Source organism: Cucurbita pepo, chromosome LG11 (assembly GCF_002806865.2).
Source record: "Cucurbita pepo subsp. pepo cultivar mu-cu-16 chromosome LG11, ASM280686v2, whole genome shotgun sequence".
Lineage (NCBI taxonomy): Eukaryota > Viridiplantae > Streptophyta > Magnoliopsida > Cucurbitales > Cucurbitaceae > Cucurbita > Cucurbita pepo.
The window spans coordinates 9,450,043-9,470,437 of NC_036648.1; the positions used below are offsets into that span (position 1 = coordinate 9,450,043).

Here is a 20,395-nt window from a genome sequence, read left to right on the forward strand (position 1 = left end):
GAATGAAAAAGATAAGGCACTTGTTGGGATGTTTTGGTTAAAACATCCAAATTCAATGGCAATACAACCCCATTGCTTATGCTTATGCCCTGTTTTATTTGCATAGCAACCACGAAAAATGATCCTTAGAGCATCAGAGTTTGAACCCTCCCTCGTTTGGCTACTTTTTAAAGGGTCATCCGACCAGAAACTCGACTGAATTTTGTAAGCTCTCAATAACCATAAATAAAGGAATGAGAGAACTCATGAGCTAGAGGAGTCTAAGGCATCAGAAAGTGATAACACATGCAAAGGAGAGCAGACAATTCAACAAAAATCTAAAGCTTCTTCTGCCACTCCATAATATACTATCCGGAATTTGATCTTTTTTCCCCCCTTAGGGCTCATCTACCTCAAGATATTGAGAGTGCGAGGCTGCAAGCAGTGCAGCTCCGATGCCAGAACCATCATTCGAATGCTCGATGACGATGTTTCCCGCTACCTCATCTCCGAGCAGCTCCTTCAGTGTACTTTCCATGGTGGTTCTGAATTTAGTGTAGTGCTCATACAACCCTCCATCCAACGCTACCACAGACCTCCGCTTCTCCCCATTTCCGACTGTGTCTCTTCCCAGTTTCTTCAGGATTCCTAAGATAGCAGCAGCCGATAGGCGAGCGCCTCGTGTTGCAACTACGTCACAGAGCTCCACTATGATTTTTCTTGTTTTCAAGGAGGTATTAGATATCTGGCAGCCAAGCAAAAGGAAAAGAGTGAATAAATCTTGTCAAAAGCAAAGAGATCTTTTGAAGTCACTGATTTTATGGCTGGATGCCTAACCTCCAAGATATCCTTCAGTTTGCTTCCAACGACTTTGAGGTCGGGAGACGTATCGTGGTGCATCGCAGACATGTGAGGAGTTCTGCAATTTTTTTGAGCATAAACTAAACGCCCATAATACAATCTAACCATTTATTAGGTAAGAAATTTAAGCTTCAGGTTTGAAGAATTAGTCTCAAATCCAATATCAGTCAGAAACAGAGGGGATGGGGACGAGTATCCATTATCGACTAGTTGGCTAGCCCGAGTCAGCTAAATATGATCATGGACAATGGATTTTATATTTTCACTAATAACATGGCCAGATGCTATATTGTATACCTCAATATAAATGGAATGTTCAGTTTCGGTGGAACGGTTTCTCCGAAGAGCGCCGCTTCTTCAGCCATCTTGATCAAAACTTTACGAACAATTTCTCCCAAGTACATACCAGAAATCAACTTCTCGAAAATCTGCGAGTAGTAATCGAGATGATTGTTCAAGAAAACCATTTCTTTGAATGATGCTGAGATGAAGATTGTATTACGAATGATTTTACCTGTTCTCCAGGGTTTAAGCTATCAGCATCCAATTCTTGATCATATTCTGTAAGTGGCAGATGCGAGGACCGGAAGTTACCCCATTCCATGTTAATTACCTACATTAATATTTATATCGATGAAGTCATGAACCCGTCTTCGGTTTGTAACAAATCTCACAATTCACTAACCATTTCTCCTGATTTCGGAAGTAGCCCGTGCCACTTGGGAATCGCATTGGCACGCTCTACATAAGCTGCATTCGTTCCAGTGCCCAAAATCACAGCAGCAATCACATCACTATCATGGAATCGACCTCCTGCTAATGTTCCAATCGTGTCATTTACCTATATCTCAGAAAGAACTAAGTCAGCACAAAACATGCATGCACGGTAACAGCTCAAGTCCACCCACTGCCAGTAAATATTGTTCTCTTTGGGATTTCCCTTTCGGGCTTCCCCACGAGGTTTTTAAACGTGTCTACTGCTAGGGAGAGGTTTCCACATTTTTATAAAGAATGCTTCGTTCCCCTCTCCAACTGATATGGGATCTCACAATCCACCCCCTTCAGGACACAACGTCCTCGCTGACACTGGTTCCTTTCTCAAATCAATGTGAGATCTCACAATCCACCCCCCTCCCGAGATCACCGCCTGGGGCAAAGCATTCATTATAAAGGCGTGGAAATCTCTCTCTAGAGGACGCGTTTTAAAAATCTTGAGGGAAAACCTGAAAGGAACAGCCCAAAAAGGAAAATATCTGGTGGCGGTGGGCTTGGACTGTTACATGCACCCTCGTCTCACCAAGAAATATGAAATTATGCATTTATATTGGAAAACTGAACATTGAGCAGTAGCATCAGAAAAAGGAACAAAGAACCACGGAAATTACCAACGCTGTTACACGCATGTCGAGTTTCAATTTTTCCATGGCTTTGGTTAATTCACCGACGACGTCTTCCCCAACCTAAAATAGTATCAATCAAGATCCAACGCCGACGAAACGACAGCAAAATGGCTACCTATCAACATAAAAGAATAAAGCTCAAGGAATTAGGATTAACCGTGTCTTCGATGCTGAAGCCTTTCGTCCATTTAATAAGCGCCCCTGATGATATCGAGATTTGTCTCACAGGGAAGGAGAAAGTAAAACCGAGTTCCCTTTGCCTACCCGGTGCCAAGCAAAAGCCTTCACCTTCTTTAGCAACAAACTTTGCAAGTGCTTGAGCTATAAAATCAAACAGAGCCTGACAGAACCAGCACCAGATACTTCAGCTTATGCTCCATCCTAACCAAATCCACACTATAAATTCAAGGGGAGAATACTAACTTCTGAAGACCCAATCATCAAGTGTGGAGGTATCGAAACCTCCTCGAATTCTTGCTTCAGAACTCGACCGTCCTTCCCTCCCAACTGCACTCGTAACACTCGAAAGTTCGTACCACCGAGATCCAATGCATAGAACAGCCCCTTTTCATCTCTAAATTTATAAGGAAAGTGTCGTTTTTAAAAGAACATCATCCATGGTGGTATATGCCATTCAAAATTTGAACCAAAGTATTCTATTAAAACTTTGAATCACAGTAAAGACAGCAATAACATGAGAGATAACATTATATTAAGACCCCAAATACAAACAAAACAACAAAGAAAAACGCTTCATCGTCTTATGAAGTCCTTTGCATGAGCTTAAAAAACAACAAATTCTAAACGAAATGAGGAAAATGTTCATAGATTTTCTTAGTTCAAGCAAAAAAAGAGGTTTAATTATTATGAAACGGCTTGAACAAACAGATCTAATAAAATTCAAAGGCAAATCAAAAGGGAATAGAATGAAGTATAATTTGCAGTACCCGGTTGGGAGATTATCGACGAAGCTAATCAGCATCTTGAGTTTGCTACCACCTTCGGAAGCGAGGCCAGCGTGCATCTCAACGGCCATGGCATCAGCCACCTGCCTCAGTTTCCCAATAGGGGTTCCACATTTTTCCTCGAACTCCTTCAGAATGGCCATTGCTCGAGCCCACTTACCGGAGTTTTTCACGCGGTGGCGCACCACTAGCGCCGCAGCCGCGCAAACCGCACCTGCACACACCGCCGCCGTGCCTACTGCAACCTTTCCCATCTGGCAACTAACTGAAACGCCCCAAATTCTAATTCAATGAGAAGGTCCGGCGCGGAGCAAAAGCTACTCTCTCTGGTTCAGGCAAGTTCTTGAGTCATGAAAAAGCTTCAACGAGACTGAAAAACACGTAGAAATGGAGAAGAAGAAGTATTATTTATTCAAAAATAAAAAAGGAAATTAGGGATTTTGAAGAAAACCCAAAGAATTTGAGCGAGTTTCCAGCAGAATCGACTTTTTTTTCTCGGTGATTTCAACACCTAAACAGAAACTTAGTATAGTGATTAATCGAAGTCGTTCTTACCTTTTTCGGGCGGGTTTAGTGATAAATTACATCCTTTGTTTTTTTTTTTTTTCAGAATATATTTTTGTGTATAGAGATTAAACTTTTCTTTATATTAAAATTAAGCTTAGTGCAGATTCCAGTTTTGGTGCTTTTTATTTCAGATAAGAATATGATTCCACTTACAGAATCGTGCCTAAAAATAAAAAATGGAAATTTTATTTTCAAGAAATTACAGAAATTGTTACGTTGGAAAAGATAAACTGCGACTAAAATGATCCGCCGGAAAAAAAATGGAATAAAATCTTCTAGACTTAATTACATAAACATAATTTCAACTATAACTGTTTCATTTATTTCTACTTCATTTATTCTTCTATTCCTCATTTATTCTTCATTTAACTAATTTATAATTACTCATTTATTCTTCATTTAACTAATTTATAATTACTCATTTATTCTTCATTTAACTAAACTCATTTATTCTTCTACAGACCCATCTCAAGACAAAAAACAAATCTTTATATAAACAAGGTAATAAGAGAGAATAGGGAAAGACTTCTTCCCATAAATAAAACTGATGACAGAAATTATATTCTTTATCTCTGTCCCTACCTAATATACACTCACATAAAATATTAATGAATTTATTACTATATTTATATTTTAATTCTATCGGAACACGAAATTATTTATTAATTTTTTTAAAAATAAATAATATATTTTAAAAATAAAATCTTGACAAGAACTAGAACCTTACCAAGAATCTACCGCCCATCGATTGAGATAAGAGAGAAGATTTACCTGCCTGTAAATATTCCAGTTATAACAGAGATGGGTACAAAAGTACAGTGAAGGTAACATTTTTCAAAATCAATTATTAAATTTTAAATCATAATATATAACTCTGGTTTTTATTGGATAATGGATATCATGTAATAAAAAATTATTCCAACCATAAAAGGTAAAAAAGAAAAAACGTATTGAGTTGCAAATATGGAAGACAATTACCCGTCATGCAACACTAAATGTTAAATTTCCATTAGACCCAAACGCAACCTCTTCATTGGACATTAAAAGTGAGAATCCTCTGTTAAATAAAAATACCTTCTGTTTTAGATTTTTAAATTTTCATGCTCATTTGTTGTGCTAAAATAAAAATTTAGTATTTATGTAAAGTATTTGTATATCCATATATAAAAAGAGATTCTAAATAGGAGATATTTCTAGATATTTCTCTCCGGACCATATTTAGTATCTTAGTTAGGCCGCTAAAGAGATAATGAGATAAACACAAAACCTTTTTATTTTATCAAAAGTGGTGAAGAAGAGCTCTACTGTTGCTATAGTCTTCATTGCTAACTTAAATTGGAACGTAAAAATCATCCTCACGAGATTTGAAGCATTAGATAAAAAAATTGAGTTAGGATTAATATTTTTCAACAGTTTTGTAAAGAGGGTTCAAATTTGATGAAAATTGACACACATGTTAAGTAGAAAAACACTTCAAAGTGTCTAAGAATTTTGACTTTTTTTTTTTTTTTTTTTTTCGTTTTTCAAATGAGTTTCATTGGGACGTTAAAAAAAGCTTCTTTCTCATTTCCCTTACTATACTCACAAGGGCTCGCATTAATATTAAGATAAAGAGAGAAACACCTTGAAGTAAAAATCTCAAAGTTGACTAGAGAGGCAAGTTAAGTCATTATACCAGCAATCTAAGTCAAGTCCATAGGAAAGTTATATTGACAATATTAAGATATTTCAAAGTACACAAGAAATTATGAACTATATTATATTAGACGTTTTTGAAGGTTCTCGTAATGCGAATGGACTATTTAGTACTAAAGACTCAAAATCTACAAGTGACTCCATTTTCATTTCTTGGAGGTGAAGCTATATCTTGAAAATCTTCCAAACAAACGTATATAACATCATGATTCACAATAGAACCTAAATTAGAATATGCATGCAGAGTGATAGCCAAACACCCATTGGAAGGGCTACAATAGATTGTATATAATGGCAAACCTCGACATATCAGACAGAGATAAACAACCACACAACTACTTTGACAGAGATAAACAACCACACAACTATTTTGCAGGGGAATTATCCCAATTGACTTCATTAGGTAAAAAAAAAAAATTAAAAAAAATTGTAGATCCGCCTACAAAAGGCCTAACTAAAAAATTATGAGCGTAAGAAGATCTGAAGATCTAAATTCAAAGGGCAGACCGGTCTCAATGAGCACTTCCTTTAAAATTTTCGAGATAGTGCAAGTGTGGTTTTTCTATGCTTTTAAAGATTTCTACAAGTGATTAAGCTATTATGAAAGAACATATACAATGTTTTTCATAGGAACCACCTATGTGAGTGTTAAAGAGTTAGTTTTCTAAAACTAAAATGATTGACAGTCTAGTAAACTTGATTGATCTTCACAAGGAAAGTTCAAATTTTTTATTACATTTTCCCTTTTTCAACCAATTAGTAGAAGAGCCTTAACTATGTGAATGACTATGAATTAGTCCATAATATGTATCTTCTCCAAATTAGAAAAAATAACACACTTCTCCCATCAAAACTTAGTTGAAGCTCACCTTGTTCCACATAGTTTTATTCACTAAATCTTGTGGAATGAGGTATTGCACTTATAAGAAGGTAATTTAATCTATCCTAAGAAAGCCAGGCACTATTAAAAGTAAGATTGTTTGAAGGAGACACAGAAAAGTCATTGAATACAAACTTTAGCTTATTTCAAATTTTCAAATGCAATGCTAGTTTCTAGATTGATATGATATTCACGTGCAATATAATATCTATACCTAATAATTGAGGTAATGTTTCCTAAAATTATAAAATGCCAACTCTTCAGGACCTTCGAGAGATGGGGGACTTCACCACGCAACCCCTCAGTTAGGTGATTGTTATTCCCTTAGTATATAGATCCAAATAAAAATCAGATTCCTGATACAACACATGTTCTCATAACAGTAGTTTTCCTTTTTGGAGAAACAGTTGTTAAGCAAGACATGGCCACGTTTCTTTGTTTGGGCATCGAACTCTCCAATCTTTTCCATCTCAAATGATTCTGAGATGGAAATTTTTTTTTTAAAAAAAACCTAATAGTTCGTTCACCCTTTTTCCTGTCAATACTAGATTGGTAGACTCACAAGAACCAAACACATGGAGATGGGTAGGACGAATATGCCTAATCATAGTGATCAGAATTAAATGATTTGACAGTCTACCACACAGAAAGGTTGAAAAACACTTTTTAGACTCTAAACCATAAAATTAGCCCTTCAATCCTTAAATTTAGTTTCTAACAATAGATCCTTTATTTATAACAATTTGGTCTCAAAATTTCAATATGAAACAATTTAGTCCTTTTAACTCTAGATTTTGTAACACTTCAATCACTCTAGGAAAAAAATTGCTCTGTAATCTATAGAGGTAAAAATTATATTAAATCTTTATAATATTTTCACAATAGGAACTAAATTGTTACAATTTTAAAGCATAGAGACTAAATTACTCGGGCTTCAAAAAAGAGTTTATCTCCATTTAACTTTTTTAAGTTTTATTATCTAATGGCCATATCCAATCACTCGGGGAAAACTTATATTAACAGAGAACATTTCTATAGGATAAGGTTTGGAACACAAGTCTCATACAGTAATCATATCTCAATCATACAAAAAAGTTCGAACACTCACAAAAGCATACCAGCTAAAAGATCAGGTAGAACCAGTATTAGATTCGAAGCTACTACTCAACCAATTCTGCGGGAGAAGGAATAACAGGCAAAAGAAAATTTCCAAATGGGGAATCAAGGATTTTAAAATTACCAGTGCAACAATCTTGTTTGGCCTCTGCCACAGCAGAACTCTTATCTTGTAGGATCCTAAATTCACTTCCACTAGCAACAGGACACTGTGCAAATTCGAAGTCATCATAAGCAATCTAGTGCTTGATAAATAAGTATGATAGTTTACTAAGAAAGCAAAACCAAAGAAATAAAAATTCTCACTGTCGAGCCTTTAGTTGAGACTGAAATTCCTTGTCTCTCTACACCAACTGAAGATAAAATTCTGCAATAGAGAGGTTTTACGAATGAATTCAACTCAGAATTATTAAAGCAGCTAATACTAAAGTCCGCTGTTCTTTTGATCTTTTATTTCATTGTCGAAAAGATCAATTACGAAGGTGCAATCCAATCCAGTAGTTGAGATTATAATCCAAAAGGAAAATATCAAAACAACACAGTATTAAATTCTCTAAATCGATAATTTCATTCAATACTTCAAATCCAACACAAACTCCATTTCTTTATCTAACAGCAACTAAACTGAGAAATCTCAACAATTGAAACATCTAGAAGTCCAATCCAGTCAACTCAGTAGCCTAACGAAACCATCAGCAGTAACTAACATCTTCGTCGTAACCTGAATCTTCAAAATTTAAAACCCTCACATCCTTGGTGTTTCATCTAACAACTCACGACAAAGAAAAATAAACTGAAGCGAACACAGAAGAGATTATCCATTTACACAACGGCGGTGGCCGTCAAGGAAAAGCAAGAATTACCGGCGGGCCGGCGTATGATCGATTTTCCGCCGCTTGATCTGCGACGAAGGCGCCATAATTTCCCGGTCATTTCGCGGCTTCGAAACTCTCCTTTCCATTTCCATAGAAGCCCAGTGGATCAGAGCTATGCCAAAGTTTTAACGAACAAATACATGAAGATTATATTGGGCCAGGCCCATTCCTCAAACCCTTTAGAAGCAAAGGCCCAAAACAATGGATCAGGCCCATCCGATGCCCAATCAAGGAAGAAAAGGCCCAATAAGCCCACTAACCCATTAATGGTTAAATTACAATTTAGTCCCTAAACTTGGACTAAAACTTTTAACCATCCATGAGCTTAATAGAATTAATATTTAATTTTATTAAATACAAAAATAAAAAATTTAACGACGTATAAACTAAATTTGTAATTTAATCAAATAAAACCGAGTTCGAGGGACCGAGGTCCCTAAGTGTCGAGGTGAGAGGTGGTAGAGAATAATGGGAAATGCATTAAATAAGAGATGTGACCCTTTGTTTCTATTTCTTTTCTAAAAATATGTTTCGAGTTCTATTCCATCTACTACTTCCCAACATTATATAAATGTTTTCTACACAACGGCCATGTGTTTCGAGAGCCATCAGTTGGTACTCAGGGAGACATATTGTGGCCGTTTTGTGACAATTTTACTATATAATAATTGCTCCCTTCTCCCATCTAATCATGCATTTCCCTTTCCAATTAATTCACGGCTAAAGTTTTCTGTCGGCTTACACGCAGTGGCTTAACCTAGCGAGCCGCTTCATGCGGGCAATTGTCACTGCTTATGGACCTAAACCCAGATGACCTATCTATAGCTAGGGTGAAGATTCTATTTAGCTAAATGGAGGTTAGAATCGATCGAAACTACTCTTATAGGACAATCGTTTGACTCTTATTCACCAGTAAGCCAACCCACGATGATTTTCACGTCGGTCGGGCCAATTCTTAGTTGTTTATTCCTTGGAAGATCTACAACTTGGTTTGTACATACAATGGGAAATGTTGTATGTTAGGTGGACAAAACCCACTTTCTCTCCCAACAAATATATGTGCATGTGTTTTTAGGAGAGGGAGAGAGAGAGAGAGGTCTCAAAGTTTTCTCTCTCTAAATAGTACAAAGATAGGTAGAGCATGACATGATGGGAGAGAGAGAGAGAGAGAGGGAGAGAGGGAGAGAGGAATGTAAGGGGAGAAAGTGAAATAAAAGGTGAAAGGGTTTAAGATAAGGGAACAAAGAGGGAAAGAGGAATAGTGAGAGTGTTCACTCACAAGGACACCATGTGGGTTACATGATGCCCTAAAATCAACTTGTCTTCCCCATTTCCTTCTCTTCCCTTCCCTCTCTTTCTCTCCATACTTGTTCGTTTGTATATGCTCCAGCACTCGACCTATATGAGTTCACGAGTTGACATTTTATTGATTAGGTCAACACAACCAAAAAAATAGAAGGTTAGGTTGGGTTGTGAACTTGATTTAGATTACTCGGGTCATCAACTTTGACTCAAAAAAAATTTCTAACATAACCCAACCTAACTACGTCTAATTTGGTGGAAGGTGTTAATTCTGAAAAGCATATTATATTACTATTTAATTTGTAACCCTTATTGAAATTTGGTACCCATAGGAGGAGGGGCATAATGGGAATGGAGGTGAAAATAGTGATACAGTTAAGAAACAGAAGCGTGATGTTTTTTTGTGCATTTAATGAGCTACCATAGGTCCGTGATGGTGATGGGTGCTACTATGCATACGTTAAGATTAGAACATCCAACAAGTCTTTTGTCTAACGAAAGAAAACTTACGAAAGAAATAGACCAAACATGTCTGAACTTTGGAGACATTTCCCTTAATTTTTAACCCTTTTTTTAATTATTTTTTTTGGTAATAAAAGTCTATTCCAATTCCAAAATACCATAAATTGGAGAAATCAACGGAATTGATTGCCACGTTGGCTTGATGGGTGGAAACATAAAATATTCCAAATAAATGATAGACCCACCTAGAAACAGCAATATTAACCAGCTGGGTGAAAAAAATTTATTTTGTTTATTTAATTATTATTATTTTTCCTTCATTATTTGGATATTATAAATTTATTTATATTAAATTAAAGAAGATATTTCAGATTAATAAATTAAAGAGGTTGAAAATAATAATAAAAAAAAAGGTCATTTTTAAGTTGAGAAATTAAATTGGTTTACAATTTGGTGTAAATTAAGAAGAATTATGTGTTGGGCGGAGAAATCAAGGGTAATTCATCACCCGCAGTACACGTAAGCACGTGGGACCTACAAGCTTGAAAGTCCCAGTCAGTGGTTCCAATCACATACAACATGAGCCCAGCACAACAAACTTGGGCCGACAAGAGGCCCAACCAAAGCCCGCAAAACCCAACCCCTAATCTGAACGCAAGCCCAACCGCCACCGGCATTCCGACGCCGTAAAACGCGCCGAGGTTTATATTCGCCGCTGCAGACGGCCGCGCGCATCCTCTCAATACGCCGCATCCGACTGTCTGCGGGCAGTTTCCGAGCTCACACAGTCCCAAAATCGGCAGTGCCACCGATGTCAGCCGGAGAATCTCGTGGTCGTCGGTGAACATTCTAGCCCACTTATTCCTCATCCCCGTAGCAAACGACGTCGCTCCCAACCCCATCATCGCCGCCATAAACACCGCAACCACGGCGGAGAGCTTTGCCTTCTGTGGTCGGCTCCCGCCTAGCTCGTTCCCGACGCGTGTAGAAACAGCAAATCCAAGAGACGACGGAAAAATATAAATCAACGACGTCGTTTGTATCAATACTCCCATTGAGGCAACGGTTGCTTTGGGGTCCACAAGAAGCCCACACAACACGATCATAATCTCGTACCACCACCACTCCAAGCAAACCGATATACAGCTCGGCGCGGCTAGCTCCAAAAGCGGCTTCCAACCGGTCAAACATTCCCGGCTCGGTGTCGTCCACGTCGGAGCGTGAACACCTGAAACGACGACGTACAGCGCCAAAAAAACCAACACTAACAAATTCGTAGCCGCCGCCGAGGCTGCCACGCCGGCTACCCCAAACTTATAATAACTAACCAACAGGAAATTGATCGGCACGTGACATAGAGCCCCGCCGAGCGACGCTAAAGTGAGCGGGACGGTGATGCCCTGAGCGCGAAGGTAAATTCTGATTGGGTTAATGAAAGAATTGGTGATAAGATCCGGGAGAGAGAAAACCAAATAGGTCTGCGCCATTTCTGTGATGGTCGGATCTTGACGGAGGAAGAGGAGGATTTTGGCCATTTTTACCCACAGTAAAGAAATGGGTATTGAACACACAAGAAGAAAAATTACCGAACGGTGAAGGGTTAAAGAGAGGAGCTTCGGACGGTGGGCGCCGAAGGCTTGGGAACAGAGTGGCTCCATTCCTAAAGCCAAACCAGAGAGAACAGAGTAACCAGTAATATTAGCGAAGGCGATGGCAAGTGAACCGGCGGCGAGTTCCACGTCACCAAGCCGGCCGAGAAAAAGCATGGAAATGATCGAACGGGAATAGATTATGAGTGCCGTTAAAGCAATCGGGAAAGCCAATGAGAACAAAGATTTTGCTTCCGTTACAATCTCCGAACATGAGAACAACTGCTGCTTCTGCTGCGGCGGCGGCTGTTTTTTGGGGAAAACATTAAAAAATTGAAGTAATTCCGATGGTGATGTCGGCGGCGGTGGCGGCGGGCAACTGGTTGCAGGGGCAGAGGAAGGATTTGAAATTGAAACACACATGATGATTAATGAAGAGGAATGAAGGGAAGTACTTGTGTGTGTGTGTGTGTGTGTTTTTTTTTTTTTTTTTTTTTTTTTTTTTTTTTTTTTTTTTTTTTTTTNTTTCTTTTGCTCAGTCGAGGAAATGGGGTGCTATGGGATAAGGTATTAATAGAAGGGAGGAGAGAGAGAAATGGGAAATTTTTTAAGATCAGCACATTCCTTTTTCAAAGGCTTTAAAAAGAATGTATTTGTGCTGTGACCGAGTCGGCAATGGCGGACTTGTTCCTTATTTCTTTATTTTCCCTTTTTTTTACCTTATTTAAAAATTTTAAAAAATGTCTCTTCAAATTGGTTCAATTCCCCGGGAGAGAGACATGGAAAATTCAAATTCCATTGATTTAAAAAAAACGACCATTTTAATCATAATGGATAAGCTTATTTTAATCTTAAAATTAAGACCGGTAATTTTATGTTGTGTGTCCTTTGAGGTTAAAATCAAACAGCACAATTGGAATGTTTTTGAAGTTGTCTTGTTTCTCTAAGTACACTGTCCTCTCTGCCATTTTCCACCTGCAAACGTGGTAATTCTATTTTTTTACTGTTTACCACATTTTTTCTTCCTTTTTTTCACCCTGAACTAGTCAGTTGACCATGATGTTTAGGGAGAAAGATGCAACAAAATAAAAAATGTATATTTTTTATGAACTTTAGGTTGAAGCCATGATAGGGGATGGGCTCTGGGCCAAGAGACTGTTTTCCTCTCATTTGATTGGAAAAAATAGCTTTTTAGATGAACTCAATAGAAGTGGAAGTTTTTGGTTCACAAACTTTGTGCGGTCGTGAAGTTCTATCATATCCGAACCATCTACGTTTATGATCTCATATATTTTGCTTCTCAAAAACTATAATATGGTATTTTAAGTAATTTAATATAGACCCGCTAAACTATATTTATATAAACGCTTTAAAATTTTCATTTTCAATGAAAAAAATGAGTCAAATTATGTTAGAAACTATGGTCTAATTCTAGCAACTAAAACCCATGAAGAGTTTGGTGGTTTTTCTTGCAGCCGCCACGGCCACCACCACCAAAAGCCATCCCATAGAATGAAAAGAATTAGAAGCTTGACTGCAAAATTAACCCTTGTTGGGGGTCACCCACGCATTCAAAAATGGACAGAACAAGGCTGTCTCCAATGCATATTTGACCAAGGAAAAAGAAAACAAGTCATTTAAGCAAAACCATTATTCCCCATTTGGAATAACCACAATTCATATATATCCAAACCCAATCCTATCATAAACAGTTTCCAAGTTGAATCACTCAAAAGGGAAAATGGAATGGCGTGATGGACGCACACATAGCCAAGAGGCCGTCACTTTCTCACAGGCATTTCATCGAACAGTTGGAAGGCAAGGAGACATCTCTTTTTTAGTGCCCTTAGACTCCCACTCTTCACTTCATGACCCCATTTAACCAACCTGTCTCTTGTTTTCATATCGACTATAAAATGAACTAAAATCGATCGATCAATCGTAAGGTTTCTTTTTCATTTTTCAAAAGCCGACGTTCCCAAATTGGATTGAAATTTTGAGTTTTAAAAACATGACGGTAACGAAAAATAATGTGACGATAATCTTGATTTTCGTTCAACGTTCTAACAAAAGAAAGAACCGAAAGAGACCCACGTGACACAATCCCAAGAAAATTAAACGGCATTCTGACAAGCAAGTTTTTGGCACTTGGTGCGTCACTTTGTTGCCCGTTTATGCGCCATGGGATTCACAGCCATTTTTCCCTAAACGCTAATCTTTTGCTTAATTTCTTGACTTGTAATTTGTATTTTTTCCCTTTTCTATCCCTTTTTCCCATTTGTATTTGAATTATGTAATTTATTAGCCATTCTCTGTACTTGCTCGCATTTAGGTAGCAGGTTCGTGTATGGACAACTATTTGGATCACCTAACTAATTTTGGTTGGTACTAACAAATGATGTAACGATATCAAACTCATAGTTCATAAAGAATATCAGTAAATCACTTTATTTTTTTTTTAATGAGGTTCGATTATTGACGTGTTTGCTTTGTTCTAGATATATAATTAACGTTTATCTTCCTAATTCAAAGATTCCCGTCAACTAAATTGTATTAGAATAATTTTTTAAAGGGTTATTTTGAATAAGACTCAATGGAATCCTATACTTTACTTCAAACTTTTGAAATTATGTTTCCTTTTATTACGGAAAGTACATTTCAAATTATTGTAATGAGGTAAAGATCGAGCCATGGTTTTGTTTTTAAACTAGGCTAGTTCGAGCTAGAGAAACTTTTATTAAAATATTGAAACAAGAACATGTGTTTTTATTACTGATAAATTGTTTAAATAACAATTAAGGTAAACGAGAGTCACAACATAACAAATCTGATAAACATATTCATTTCACAAGTTTATTATTTCTGGTATGTTTTATCTACGGATACAAATAAAATATCGAACATTTAAAGTATTGCCATAATAAATATTATTTTATGGATATGATTGTTATATATTTCCATACTTTGAAACTTTAGGATATGAGTATAAACTATACTACAATAATATTAATTATTAAAGTGTGTGTGTATATATATATATAGATATAGATATAGGATTGGGACAAAGGAATGTTTGGGCTTACTACAAAAGGACACTGTCGAAAAGGGGCTTAATATGGCAAAATTAAGAAACCAAAGAGGGCTTGATTCTTATTGGGTGGAAGGTGGGTGGGTCCCACAGATGACATTGGAAGTGGAGCCCACGTGGGATATTTTAATGGTGATGATGGGCTTAGCTAGTTGGATGTGTGGTGATCATGGAGGCACATGATCCAGCTGCCTAACTCTGCTGTTTATGACTCATTCAGGGCCTTCTATGTTCGACTCCTGTCTAGGGTTTTTTTTTTTTTAATTAAAAATTAAATATAAAAAAATTGTTACTTGGTAATTACTCGACGTATTTTAATTTTGAAAATAAGTAATTGATTTTTTAAATAAAAATTTGATTATCTAATTCTTAAAATAAATATATAATATTTTAATTAGTTGAGTTAAATATTTTTTTTATAAAATATAAAAACGTTATTAGGATTTTAATTACTACTATTCTCATTAATTCAGGTGGGAAAAAAAATGTATATGAACACGTGGCAATACCCCAGGACGTGGGAAACGTTTCTATCCTTTTCTTTAAGAGAAAAAAAAAATCAATATTTTTTACTCTTAAATTAGAAAGAAAAAAAAAATTAGTGAAAAAATGTATCATATTTTACCCTTTTTTTTCATTTAATTTTTTAAAAAGTATATATATATATATATATATATATATATAATAAATTATAAAATATAGTATGATACAAAAATGATTAAAAAATGACATTATATTATTAAATTAACGAGTTTAAATAGATTTCTTTTTGTCAAAATTAGTTGGTGAAATAAGCAGAAGAGTATTACAACTCAACCGTACTTTTAAAATTATTATGAAAATTAAGAATATTTGACTTCTGTATTGCCACGTGTAAATGTTTAATATTTGAGTTTAACGAGATTTTAGTAATTCATGTAACATATAAGATAGATAAGTATATTTTTTAAATAATTAAAAATAATAATCGAACAACTTAACCGAACCCAACCCAGAAATAAAGAGTATGGCTGTGAATTCTATTTAAATTACTCAGACCATCCATTTAATTCGTCTGAGATTTCGAATGGGTCGAAAAGATTGTCTAGACCTAATCTTTATTGATACTGAAAGTAGTTTCGGATAAATAAATAAACAAATAAATAAAACTTTGGTTAATCATCATTAACACATGCACTAATCTAATCTAATTCAAATGCTTTAAAACAAAACAAGGGAATGAGAGTAGCCAATCGGAATGCAGGCTGGGATTGCTTATTTTAGATAACCCAAAACCCTAAAAACAATACATTTGCACGTGATACATCAGATCCTTCACGCACCCAACCCAATGCCAAAGCCAAAGCCAGCTATTCACACAGCTCATCTTCACTTCTAGAAAACTCACCCATCGAAATAATAATAATAATAATAATAAAATAGTGCTCGAGCGTTCGAACGTATAATGGGATTTTTTTCCGAAGATTCTTTATTGGTAGTGAACTAACAATCTTCACTTGGAGTGTTGTTCGTATGTTGGATTGGGTTGAATTTTTTTTACGGACTGAGTTCATAATCCTATCAAAATTGCATGGAATTAGGCTANCGGACTGAGTTCATAATCCTATCAAAATTGCATGGAATTAGGCTAGGTTGGGTTGGTTAGGGTTTTCGAGTCATTAGGCTTTTTTAATACTCCTAGAACGAACTAATCAAGCACGATACAAGAAGAGCTGTCGGAGGTCCTGAAAGGCAACAATGACAACGTCCTTGCGGAGATACAATGATTTAGTTTTTTGAGAATGTTTTAGGAGTTTGTTTATTGTTGTTTAAGGTTTGTGTCTTTGTTTGGGAATAAACTGAAAGAGAGAAGCATATGGCACGTGGGAGGCAGATCTCTGCACATGGATATGTAAGCACGCAATGCTGTGAGCCATTAGTCCCAAAAAGAAGAAAAAAAGAAGTTGAGTTCTGAGTTTAATTTGGTCCTTTTTTGTTGGATTCTCTAATTAAAACTTTGTTCTTTGTGTTGTGTTTTGTGAAGTGTGTGAAGAATTCCAAAAAATGGGTCTATTTATTCCGACACGATTCAATGGAAAAAGACATTTATACCCCTCCGATATCGAAGTTCAAAACTCCCACTTTTCCTTTTCATCGTAGGTCTCCTTCATCTTCTTAAGGTAAGAAAGCGACTCTATACACTCCATACCAGATTAGCTCGATCGAAAGTTCTAAAACTGGTTGAACAACTCGATATTCAATAATGTAGAACGAAAGACCCTTTTTGTACAGAAAACCAAGCCTTGGTTCAAGAATTTGTTAACTTTGTCCCATTGGACGAACGATAAGGTATATCACTGTCCTATTACAATAAATTTGAAAAGGTAAAATGAGATGAACCGTAGATAAGAAACTCCTATTTTACATAACGTAAAATGAGATGAACAGTAGACGAACGATAAGGTATATCACTGTCCTATTACAATAAATGTCTTGTTCAATGTGAAAAAGACATTTATACCCCTCTGATTCCGAAATTCAAAACTCTCACTTTCCTTTTCATCATAGGTCTCCTTCATCTTCTTAAGGTAAGAAAACGACTCTATGCACTCCATACCAGATTAGTTCGATCGAAACAACTCGATATTCAATAATATAGAGTGAAAGACGGTTTTTATATAGAAAACCAAGCCTCGATTCAAGAATTTGTTAACTTTGTCCTATTCGACGAACGATAAGGTATATCACTGTCCTGTTATAATAAATTTGAAAAGATAAAATGAGATCTAGTGTCCGATTATTTGAGGTTAATGGATATATAATGATAACGTTTAAAATTTAGTTTCCAATAAAAGCATGATAATTAAGCAATTAAAAACACTCCACATGGGTACTCTTACTTACAAGTAATACAAATAATGATGATTAAATTATTTTGACACCAACAATTAACTCATTTAATAGCCCAACCAATAACTCCATTAATCTAATCAGGCTTTTTTAAATAATTAACCTAAATGGATGGTTAATTTTAAAATAAAGTTCGAGAATAAATAAATAAAAATTTAAATAAATGACTCGAATAATTCGAACTATTTTAGGGTTTATTTTTGTCAAAAAAAGAAGTCTGACTCGGCTCGACCCAACCCAACCTACGAATACCGCTAATTTTTTTACCATCATTGTTGTCGATTTCCATTTAAAAAATTAACGGTTCGATCTCGACTCTCAAAAAAATTTAAAAAATAGAAAAAGTTTTAGGAAGGTAATGGAAAATAGATTTTCCAATAAAAATAGAAGATTGCACACAAAAAACCCCACATTAGCTATTTGATGAAATAGTTTCTCAAACCCTTGTTGACCATAATCATTGGTGGTTTATTTACATGCCCATTAACATTAACCCTAATCAATTAAATAAAGTATTTTAAAAAAAAGAAAAAAAAATCTAATGATTATAAATATTAAATTGGTGTTTTTGTACCTTTTTCTTAATTAAAAAATGGGTCAAATGCTCAAAAAAGAGGTAAAATTGGAGGAGGAAAAAAAAAAAAAGTCAAAAAGGCAAAAAAAAAAAAAAAAAAAAAAAAAAAAAAAAAAAAAAAAAAANATATAAAACATTATCTTAAGTTGACATTACGAGAGTGAGGGTAATATGATTTCTACAACCTAATTTAATTGAATGATTACCGATGGATTCATATGATTTTAGGTCAACTTTTCGTACACCCACAATGTTTGGAGGGGAAATTCCCTTGCAAACACTGAACTTAAACCCTAATTTGCGTGCATCGTTCCGTCTGGTTGGAAAAACTTGAGAAATTAGTCAAAAACAAAGAATTACATGATTGTTTGACCTAATAGCTCGTACCACAACTTTTAAAATGAGAAAAATCGATAACTATTTAATTTTTTATTTATTAAAATTTTTCTTAATTAAATTCTAAAAATAAAAATCAATTTCGAATATTTTTGTACTTTTTTTCTTATAAATTAAATCCACTTATTACTTTTAATAAATATATACATCCATGGTATAAAAAATAATTAAATAATTTTTTTAATGCATTATAAATAAACCACATAAAAAAAAAAAAAAAAAAAAAAATGGNGGATTGTTCTATTTATTGACGTGGAGTCAAATTGTTTGAAAGGTCTTTGTTACTCTCTTTTGGTTAACCTAATTTCAAAGAGAAAATGATGAAATCTCCATTGACCACCTCACAATGTTTCGATAGTGAAATGTAATGTAAGCTTCACTTAATTAAATTGTTAGTTTTTTTTTTTTTTTTTTTTTTTTCTTTTTAGGTCAACCGGTATCAAATTATTAACTTTTAGAATAACAGTTGATATCTTGAGCTATGTTTGAATTGATATCTTATCTACTAGCTATGCTTGTTGAATTATGCATGAACTGATATCTTATCCACTAAGCTATGTTTGGTTTGATATCTTATCTACAGAACGATGCTCAAATTGATACCTTATTCTCCAAAAATCCGTTCTCAGTTCGATTGTAGACTGTAACTTGTCTACATCAAATAAGAATTGTTAGTAATCTATAGTCAACCATGGAAATGACAGACCAGATATTGTAACCTGATCGGTATTGGAGTCATCATTTTCATCTCGCCTTGCCTCTTTCTACAAACGCTGACTCTTCGAGAATATAATATGAAGTTATTGCATAGAGATTATGTTTCCCACACACCCAAACCTAATTTTTATTTTTTGAAAGGAAAAAAAAAAGAAAAAGAAAAAAAGGCATATGGGAACGAAGTGGTGGGTCAATTTGAAATATAATGATTGCTAAAATCCTGAAAAGTGATACTAATTGAATATATTTTAATGGGTATATGGATTTGAAAATGTTGTATTTTGAAATGAGGCAAATCCCATGTGGAGTTGGCCACACAAATCTCTAGGATTTTGTTTTGTTTGGATTCTCATGATGTTTCAATATTTTGTTGGACTAAACAAATTTTATTATTCTATTCTATTTTATTTTAAAAATTAATCCCCACTATTCATACTTTCTCAAATTAGGTTAACTTAATAACCATCTCCATATTAAGATATCAATTTAACTTTCGAGATATGAGTCAGACACTCATCCTGAACGAGGTCAAAAATAGAAGGGGAGCAAAGAGACATTTCTCTACGTGAGCTAAATGCGGTTGGAGAGTAGATTATATTCTCTGTTCTCGTCTCCATCACAACCCACTAGTTATATTATATTTTTTCTCATAAAATATTGGTTGAAAAATGAAAATTGGTTTGTTTGAAAAAGATTAATTTTTTTAGGGAAAAAAAAGAGAAAAGAAAGAGAGATGATATAAAGAAATGGGTCCGTGGAGATCTATATATTTGTAACTTTGACATGGGCCCATACTAATTAAGCAATGGGCCCAAAGGTTTATGGGCCGATATAAAGTAAACTTTGCCAGGCCTAAAGCCCATTACTGGCTAGAAGATTCATTTGGGCCGAAATAGTTTGGGCCAATACGGTTTGAGAAATTGAGTTGTTTCACCGTATTTCAGTCTGTTTGTTTTTTTAATTTTCCCTTGCACCCCAACGACAACACATAATTAGTCATGAAATCTTATAAACATATGTTTCTATTAGGAATCACGAGT

General features: G+C 35.2%; 2 protein-coding genes across 3 annotated transcripts; both read right to left on the reverse strand.

Annotated features, from left to right (window-relative positions):
* Nucleotides 1-3: 3 nt before the first annotated feature.
* LOC111805175 (hexokinase-1-like) lies at nucleotides 4-8,434 on the reverse strand. Of its 2 annotated transcripts, XM_023690103.1 has the most exons (12): nucleotides 8,327-8,434; nucleotides 7,770-7,830; nucleotides 7,579-7,672; nucleotides 3,188-3,461; nucleotides 2,664-2,814; nucleotides 2,398-2,580; nucleotides 2,226-2,300; nucleotides 1,526-1,681; nucleotides 1,355-1,453; nucleotides 1,138-1,268; nucleotides 817-898; nucleotides 4-724 (listed from the first exon to the last, which is right to left on the reverse strand). In XM_023690103.1, exons 1-12 carry the CDS (start codon nucleotides 8,428-8,430, stop codon nucleotides 377-379), a joined length of 1,758 nt encoding a protein of 585 aa, XP_023545871.1. In that variant the 5' UTR covers nucleotides 8,431-8,434; the 3' UTR covers nucleotides 4-376. The 2 variants fall into 2 exon arrangements, with proteins under 2 accessions (XP_023545871.1, XP_023545870.1); XM_023690102.1 differs by lacking the exons at nucleotides 7,579-7,672; nucleotides 7,770-7,830; nucleotides 8,327-8,434 and adding an exon at nucleotides 3,761-3,971 and having other exon boundaries at nucleotides 3,188-3,575.
* A 2,092-nt stretch (nucleotides 8,435-10,526) lies between these two features.
* LOC111805869 (protein DETOXIFICATION 51-like) lies at nucleotides 10,527-12,174 on the reverse strand. The gene has a single exon (XM_023691138.1). It carries the CDS (start codon nucleotides 12,112-12,114, stop codon nucleotides 10,573-10,575), a length of 1,542 nt encoding a protein of 513 aa, XP_023546906.1. The 5' UTR covers nucleotides 12,115-12,174; the 3' UTR covers nucleotides 10,527-10,572.
* Between the last annotated feature and the right edge of the window lie 8,221 nt (nucleotides 12,175-20,395).